General features: G+C 38.9%; 1 protein-coding gene across 2 annotated transcripts; it reads right to left on the minus strand.

Annotated features, from left to right (window-relative positions):
- Window positions 1-236: 236 nt before the first annotated feature.
- LOC113273555 lies at window positions 237-1,712 on the minus strand. Of its 2 annotated transcripts, XM_026523236.1 has the most exons (3): window positions 1,319-1,712; window positions 798-1,212; window positions 237-718 (listed from the first exon to the last, which is right to left on the minus strand). In XM_026523236.1, the coding sequence occupies exons 2-3, from the start codon at window positions 1,195-1,197 to the stop codon at window positions 447-449; spliced, it is 672 nt and encodes a 223-aa protein (XP_026379021.1). In that variant the 5' UTR covers window positions 1,198-1,212; window positions 1,319-1,712; the 3' UTR covers window positions 237-446. The 2 variants fall into 2 exon arrangements, with proteins under 2 accessions (XP_026379021.1, XP_026379020.1); XM_026523235.1 differs by having other exon boundaries at window positions 798-1,712.
- Window positions 1,713-9,165: the final 7,453 nt, after the last annotated feature.

Here is a 9,165-nt window from a genome sequence, read left to right on the forward strand (position 1 = left end):
CCCTTCAAAAGTGGACAGTTTTGGAATAAAATTACCACGGGATATGCATGCTCCACACTTAAAATTGTGAAAGCATATTTTGACACATCTCATACTCTGTAATTTGTTAATTTTGCCTGTAGTATATAATAATTCTAATGAAACACGATAAAATCGAATAACATAAGTATTGGTAGAACACCCACTCTGGTTTCAGTGGTTGGCATAGATTTTTTTTACAATGTTGTTGTCACTAAGTCTGATAAATGCTTCAAAAAAAAATTATGTTTGATACTAAAATATCTTAATGACCATTAAGGTCAATTTATTAACAATTACAATAGTCTGATTCGAAAGTATTAATAATAAATCTTGCTTCCTTCATGTGTGATTCTAAATAGCTTGCTTGCTGTTATGGTCATTTATTCGTGTTGGAATGTCCACGCCCGCTTATTTATCTACGTCGACTAAGAATCGTCTGTAGAACACCCTCCAGAAGTTGGATGTAGATGGAAAAGTAGTCTTTTTTTCTTTGGATGTCCTTCATCATCCAAGGTATTGTTACTTCCGATTTCAGCTACTTTAGATGGGCCACGATTCTGGGATTCTGCGGTTCTCATTGGAGTTTCTGAAATTGCAGTTCCGATTCCAGTTTCTACAACTCCAAGCACACCTGTATTAGATTTTGTAGTTTCTGAAATTGGCATTCTTGTTGGAGTGTCTACAACCTGTATGAAACCTGCATTAGATAAAACTCCAAGTTGTAGTTAATATTATAGATTCTACCTAATGAAATTGTCTATTATAAGAGATGTTACCTGGGTGCAAATTATTGAAGACCTCTTTGTAAACAATATTCTGTGTAAAACCTAGTGGTTGTTTATCACTTTTTTTTATCAGAATCTTCAAACCTTCTTTTGATGTCGTTATAGACACTGCCATATATAATTGTCCATGAGTAAAAAGTGGTTTTGGCAAATAGATGCCCACTTGCTGTAGTGTTTGAACTTGGATCTTGTTGATTGTCATAGCAAAACATACTTTTACAGGGAATTGCCTTCTTCTGAATACAAAAGGTAAGTTCGCTCCGGTAGGAGAGAATATCATCCTTGGAATGCATACATGAAAGCCAACGCTGTTCCCTGTTATGATCTGTCCTTCAATAAACCTTTTACCAATTTGTTTTACAACTAATTGTGTTCCGTTGCAGAGACCCATGCTCTCATTTATTGTCTGCAGTAGCGTTACAGGAACCCCAATTTTAAGTTGCAAGTGGTGGTCCGGAAATCCTGGAAATTGCAGGGAATTCAGAAATTTGGTAGAGTACGGAACAACTTACCGTTGAATGGATCCTGTCATCAAGGTAATGCTATCTGAACTAAACAAATGATGTGTTTCTCCTGGGTAAGTTGAAACAATGTAGTGATTAATTTCATCGACAGTCTCGTTGTTTGGTGCCAATATACATCTTTCACTTAAGTACTCTGCATCTCCATATCTGTCTAGCATGCCTGATATATGATGGACACAATTTGTTTCACGCAATCCTCATCTGGTACAATGAGGTACTCGTCTGGTATTTTGATCCAGGTTGGGTCTTTCAGATGGGTAAGTGCAATTGCCGAAAGATTTCCATTTCCAATATCAAGTACCCATTTAGAAAATATTTATTTTTCTTTTGTTGCAGATGAAACTCCCGAAATTATGCGCATCTTCTCACCAAGGCTGAAGATTCCGAAATATCTCCACAACTTCGATCTATTAATTGATGTGTCAACAGTCATTTTCCTGGTTCCTTCGGGAGTAATCGGTAAGATCTGCCTAAAATCTCCACCCAGAACTATAGTTTTTCCTCCAAATATCTTGATTGGATTGCTCATCAGATCCTTGAATGTTCTATCCAGTGCTTCAAAGGCATGTTGATGTACCATCGTTGCTGTTGGATATAGGTCGGTGGGTTTGAGTTTTAGATAACTCAAACAAAACTTGGTAGGTGGAGTTAATTTGGGATAAACCCAAATTTGGTCGGTCACCAAAAGGATTAGGATTAAGAGTTTGTGATAACTCTTAATTGGTTTACTTGATCCTAAATTCTAGGAACTTTGTAAACAAGTTATTAAACCCTAATCTTATAGGCTAAGTAATGTACCTATATAAATAGCCTAGTAGAGAATTTAGAAAAACACACCAAAAATTCTTCTTTCTCTCTTAGAGTTTATATGTTTTCTCCCAAACGATAATACATAAATCTCTTATTTTTCCCGAGGATTCAACTTCGTTAAATTCTCGTCTCTTTTCTTTTCTACTTTGTGTTCTTTGCAATATTTGGAGTACCATTGTGTAGCTGTGCAAATCGCTTCCACAGGGTTTTAGCGCAACAATTGGCATCAAGAGCTCGGGTTAGGTTCTTGGAATTTTCGGTATTCATAATATTGCAGCGGGAGTATTTTTTTCCGAAGTTGTTTGAGGTAATTCTGATCTCAAAGTTTAGTTTTTTTATCTATATTTGGTTGTTTGTGAACAATGGTTGACGGGAAAGATCCAGTTGATCCGAAAGATCCTTTAGGAGCACATTCGGAGTCCACAAGTAAAGATAAAGAAACAAAAGAAGAAATACTGCATTCTCATAGATCACAAATGAAGGTTGAAAAGTTCACCGGAACCAATAACTTTGGTTTATGGAGAACAGACGTAATGGATGCTCTTGTTCATCTTGACCTAGAAGAAGCTCTAGAAGGTCGGCCAGCGGAGATGTCTGACAAGCAGTGGAACAAGATGAATAAATTATGTTTGGGTTCGATTCGTGGGTGTTTAGCAACGTCAGTAAGAGTTAATTATCAGCACGAGACTTCATCTAAGGATCTCTGAGAAAAGCTAGAGAAGGAGTACCTTGTGAAGAACGTGGATAATAGGATACATCTTAAGAGAAATTTGTATCGCTATAACATGAAGAAAGGTGCAACTCTAACAGAGCACCTGGATTCATATAATAAACTTCTTGCTGAGTTAGTTAACTATGATGAGAAGATCAACGACGAGGAACAAGCTTTGTGTCTGATAAACTCTCTTCCTGAAAGGTATGAACCCGTGATTAAGGATTTAATGCATGGCAAGGATAAGATGACATACGTTGAGTTCACTACAGCATTGTGTAATGAGGAGTTCAGGAAGATGGACCGTGAAGACCTGTCAAGTGAAGATAACAGTGACTTGCTTCTTTCAATAGGTCGTTCAACAGACAGGAGAAAGAAGAATGGTGATCGTGGCAAAGTGAAAGGGCGTTCAAAGTCAAGAGCGCGTCTGCAGAAGAATGAATGCTCATGGTATCATGAATTTGGCCATTGGGCTAAGGATTGTACCAAGCGTAAAGATAAAGAAGGAGATAACAACAAGACCGAGGTGAACATTGCTAAGGCAAGTGATGATTCAGATGTAGCTTCAGATTTCTCACTGACTGTGACACCATCAGCTTGTATCGTAACTGACGGTACATGGGTACTAGATTCTGGTGCTACTTATAACATATGTCCTCATCGGGACTGGTTCTCAAGCTTCGAGAAGTTTGATGGAGAAGTACGTATGGGGAATAATCATACCTGCAGGGTGATCGGGATTGGTAGTGTTCGAATCAAGATGCATGATGGTATGGTTCGGGAACTGAAGGAAGTAAGGTTCGTACCTGCTGTGAAGAAGAATCTGGTTTCGCTTGGAACTTTGGAAGCTAAGGGATACAAGTTAGTCGCTGAAAATGGCATTCTAAAGATAATCTCTGGATCGTTGGTAATCATGAAGGGCACAAGGAATCATAACTTGTACTACTTAACTGGGAGTACAGTAACTGGAGATGTGTCAATTTCTGAACACATCGAGACTGCAGCGATGGAGACCACGAAGTTATGGCATATGCGACTTGCACATCCAGGTGATAAGTCGTTACACTCTTTAATTCGTCAAGATTTATTGAAAGGTGTTATTGCCTGCAAATTAGAGTTTTGTGAACATTGTGTGAAAGGCAAGAAAACAAGAACAAGCTTTGGCACAGCAATCCACAACACTAGTGGAGTTCTTGATTATGTTCACTCAGATGTTTGGGGTCCCTCCAAGAATGCATCATTGGGAGGGAAACATTGGTTCGTGTCTTTCATTGATGACTATTCTAGGCGAGTATGGGTGTACACCATGAGGCATAAGGATGAAGTCCTAGAAGTCTTTGTGAGGTGGAAAAAGGCAACTGAGACTCAAACTGGCAGAAAGATCAAGGTACTACGTTCGGACAATGGTGGAGAGTAAAAGTGATCCATTCTTGCAAGTATGTCAGGATGAGGGAATACAGAGGCATTTCACAGTTAAGAAGACACGCAACAAAATGGGGTAGCTGAACGCATGAATCGTACTTTGCTGGAGAAGGTACGATGTATGTTATCTAATGCTGGATTAGGTAAAGCGTTTTGGGCTGAGGCAGTTACATATGCGTGCTTCCTCATTAATAGGTTGCCATCAGCTGCATTAGAAGGTAAAACTCCGATGGAGAAGTGGTATGGTAAACCAGCTTATGACTATGACTCAATTCATATCTTTGGTTGCCCTGCTTGGTATCATGTTAGTGAAAACAAGCTTGATAGCCGTGCTGTTAAAGGCATCTTTATGGGTGTGAAGAAAGGAGTGAAAGGGTTCAAAATTTGGAATCCAGTAGAGAAGAAGATAGTCATGAGTAGAGATGTTACATTTGATGAAGCGTCTATGGTAAAGTCTTGGGGTTCTCAGCAGGTGGAGAACAGAAGCACCAATACTAGTGAGCCTTTGCAACAGGTGGAGATTGATGCAACTCCACTAATTCCAGCTAAGTATGTATCTGTTACGACTACTTCGGAAGGCGTGACGTCTACAAGGGAGGTAACTACTGAAGTTCCAAATGATAGTGACGATGTTTATGAAGAGGAACATGAAGCAGTGGAAGATACAGAAGCTACGGTCACTGAGACCATAGCAACCAGCAAACCGATAAGATCAATCAGGAAACCTGGTTGGATGAATGATTTTATATCTTATGCATTACCATTTGTTGAAGAAGGTATTTCTAATACCTATTTTGAAGCTATACACAGTGTAGAGCATCAAGAATGGGAAGCTGCTATGCAGGATGAGATGGAGTCTCTTTACAAGAATGGCACATGGATTCTTACGAAGCTTCCGAACGGTAAGAAGGCCATTGGGTGAAAATGGGTATATGCTAAGAAAGAAGGATCTCATATGAATCAAGTACGCTACAAGGCAAGGTTAGTTGCAAAAGGTTATGCCCAAAAGGAAGGGATTGACTACAATGAGGTGTTCTCTCCAGTTGTGAAACACTCATCAATCCGAATTTTGTTGGCCTTGGTAGCACAATATGATTTAGACCTAGTTCAGCTAGATGTGAAGACGGCGTTCTTACATGGTGATCTATAAGAGGAAATTTATATGACTCAGTCGAGTGGGTTCAAAGTTGCTGGAAGAGAAGATTGTGTATGCAAGCTGAAGAAATCGTTGTGTGGGCTGAAACAGTCTCCAAGACAGTGGTATAAGCGATTTGATCATTTTATGATTGGCCAGACATACACAAGAAGTCACTATGAACATTGTGTATACTTCAAGAAGCTACGTGATGGGTATTTCATATATTTGCTCTTGTATGTCGATGATATGCTGATAGCTTCGAATAACAAGAAAGAGATTGATAATTTGAAGCAAAAATTGTCAACTGAGTTCGAGATGAAAGATCTGGGAGAAGCTAAGAAGATTCTTGGCATGAAGATTCAACGTGACAGAAAGAAGGGTAAAGTTTGTTTGTCTCAAAAGGCATACTTGAAGAAAGTGTTACAGAAATTTGGTATCTGCGAAGGAACTAAATCTGTAAGTACTCCCCTTGGTCCTCATTTTAAGTTGAGTTCTGATATGTCTCCCACTACTGAAGAAGAGCGTGAGTATATGGCCCAAGTCCCATATGCTAGTGTTGTTGGTAGCTTGATGTATGCGATGGTATGTACAAGGACGGATATTTCACATGGAGTAAGTATGATCATCCGTTATATGCATAATCCTGGTAAAGGACATTGGAAAGCTGTGAAATGGATTTTGAGGTATCTTTATGGTACTGTTGATGTTGGCTTGGAGTTTGTGAAGGAAGATGGGAACAATCAGCTGTATGTTGGTTATGTGGATTCTGACTATGCTGGTGATTTGGACAAGAGGCGTTCAACTACAGGGTATGTATTTACCTTAGCTGGAGCACCGGTTAGTTGGAGATCGATTTTGCAGTCTACTGTGGCTCTCTCAACTATGAAGTGGAGTATATGGCAGTGACTGAAGCATTTAAGGAGGTTATATGGTTACAGGGTTTGCTAGATGACTTGGGTGTTGTGCAGGAACAACTGCCCGTGCATTGTGATAGTCTTAGTGCAATTTACTTGGCTAAGAATCAAGTGCATCATGCCATAACCAAACATATAGATGTTCAATTTCACTTTGTTAGAGAAATTCTGGAAGAAGAAGACATTCTACTTGTGAAGATCGATACCAAAGACAATCCAGCTGATATGTTAACGAAAGTAATATCTGGGGTCAAGTTTCGTCATTGCTCGAAATTGATCCACATTCTTCCGGTTTGGTGATACCCTTTGGGGTAGAGGTTCTTAGGAACCTGGTGGAGGCCTTCTAGCAAGGGCATTGAGTGAACTACGGTCGGTTTGATTCCTTGCAGAGGATACGTAGGCAACCTATGGCGCAATCGACGTTGGAAGACGAAGGTGGTTTCTTATATTGATCGTCTCATGCATAAATACATGATCCGAGGTGGAGAATTGTTGGATATAGGTCGGTGGGTTTGAGTTTTAGATAACTCAAACAAAACTTGGTAGGTGGAGTTAATTTGGGATAAACCCAAATTTGGTCGGTCACCAAAAGGATTAGGATTAAGAGTTTGTGATAACTCTTAGTTGGTTTACTTGATCCTAAATTCTAGGAACTTTGTAAACAAGTTATTAAACCCTAATCTTATAAGCTAAGTAATGTACCTATATAAATAGCCTAGTAGAGAACCTAGAAAAACACACCAAAAATTCTTCTTTCTCTCTTAGGGTTTATATGTTTTCTTCCAAACGATAATATATAAATCTCTTATTTTTCCTGAGGATTCAACCTCGTTAAATTATCGTCTCTTTTCTTTTCTACTTTGTGTTCTTTGAAATATTTGGAGTACCATTGTGTAGCTGTGCAAATCGCTTCCGCAGGGTTTTAGCGCAACAGTTGCTTCATCCCATATTATTAGGTCTGCCTTGCACATTAACTCTACCAAATACGTTCCCTTTCGTATGCCACAAACTGAGTCTTTACCAAGTTGTAGGGGTATTTTGAACATTGAATGTGTTGTCCTCCCCCCGGACAAAGAGAGTGACGCGATTCCTGATGAAGCCACTGTTATAACATTTTTTGATGTCGGTCTTAATCCGGTTGCCAATAGATTGAATAGATATGTTTTTCCCGTCCCACTGCTTCCAACGACGAAAAACGCTCCCACTTTTTGGTATTTGACTGCCTCTTTTACAGCTTTAAACACGTTTCTTTGGTGGATGTTCAATCCATTATAAAGCTGTAAGAATTCTCCTCGAATTTGTGTCTCATTGTAGTTAACTTCTTCATGAGTGTCTTTTCATTTTTCTGTTGAAGAGGGTAAGGAAGCATTGGGAATTCTTTGAGAGACCTGTTGATCAGGTTCATTGATTTTTCAATTTCAAATAATACCAGGTATTTGAGTTGTTCATCCTCATTTTGTTCATGCAGAATATCTTCAGATAGTAGTCTCCAGTTTCGGTTCCACATCTCCGCTGGATCAGTTATTTCGCAATACAGTAGCAGGGTTATGAACATTTCACGTAAGGACTTGGTGGATCCCCAAGTACTTGCCTCTTCAATCACTTTCTTCCATTCATGATCGACATCCATTTTCTGCAATTTTGGAATGTAAAAGTTTTGGTTGTTAGTGGTCGTATTCAAAACGATGTGATTGTATTTGATGGTTTGCAACCGTTTTGTAAATCTGAATGTGGAGAGACGTTTGGTGTGTTTCTTATACTGCAATATAAGACGCGTTTGGTGAAAAGGCACGTTTGTTGTGTTTCTTACAGTGCAATATAGTGAGTAGAAATTTTTCTGGGCGGGTCCCATAATAATGCACATCAGGTGAAAAGGCACGCGATAATTTGCGTTACCTCCCCTACAGAAATTAAATTAGCAAGACCTCCCTTCGTTACATTTTCCAGTTAGCTGAGTCACCTACTTTGTACAGCTAGACCAAAATTTACACATGGATCTTCATTTTCCCAAAATACCCACTATACTTTCTTCATCTTATACATCCCTAACATCTCACTTGCAGGAATTTCATCAAGATAAATCATAGTAAATCAAATACACGATGAAATGTACGTTAAACGATTTAAGAAACTCAAACGTCAAACCAAATTTAGCACAATCAAAATACGCAAGCACCGTGATTCAAAAGTTTTGGATCTTTTGGAATTCGTGGAATGCCCAGATCATCTTTATCAGACAGTAGCTAATGGCAATTAGATGGTCTGCCATTAAAAACTTTTCACTACCATTAACAACCGATCCGTGTAATGGGTTTGTTCATTTCACCTTGTTTTACATCCCAAAACACCAAAACTCTTTTCCACCAAGATGAATATTACCTGCTACAAATTTTACTTCTTGCTGATCCCGTCCATTTTTAGACGCCATTAAAATTGTGCCCAGTGAATCTAAGTTTGTTCTGCCTTCCGATTCTTCCCGATTTGGATGAGTGAAATCGACTTTAGATTTTCTTCTCGTTTTTTAAATCATGATTAACAGTGTGAATCAGTGAAGCTAGAGTTCTAAGATCGTAGTTTCATTACTTTAGTAGTTGGTTTTTCGAGATGCGAGGTGAAATTGGTTTTTCTAAAAGAATTAAATTTGACCGTTCCGGGTGAAATTTAGTTGAGGAAGATGAGGGTATAATGGGTATTATTCTTGCCACGAGTATACCTTTAACACGTATTCACTATTGCCACCTCATCTAACAAAAAAGTTGACGGGAAATGTAACGAAGGGAGGTCTTGCTAATTTAATTTCTGTAGGGGAGGTAATTCAAATCAACGATCTTAGCAGGGG

Source organism: Papaver somniferum, chromosome 4 (assembly GCF_003573695.1).
Source record: "Papaver somniferum cultivar HN1 chromosome 4, ASM357369v1, whole genome shotgun sequence".
Taxonomy (NCBI): domain Eukaryota; kingdom Viridiplantae; phylum Streptophyta; class Magnoliopsida; order Ranunculales; family Papaveraceae; genus Papaver; species Papaver somniferum.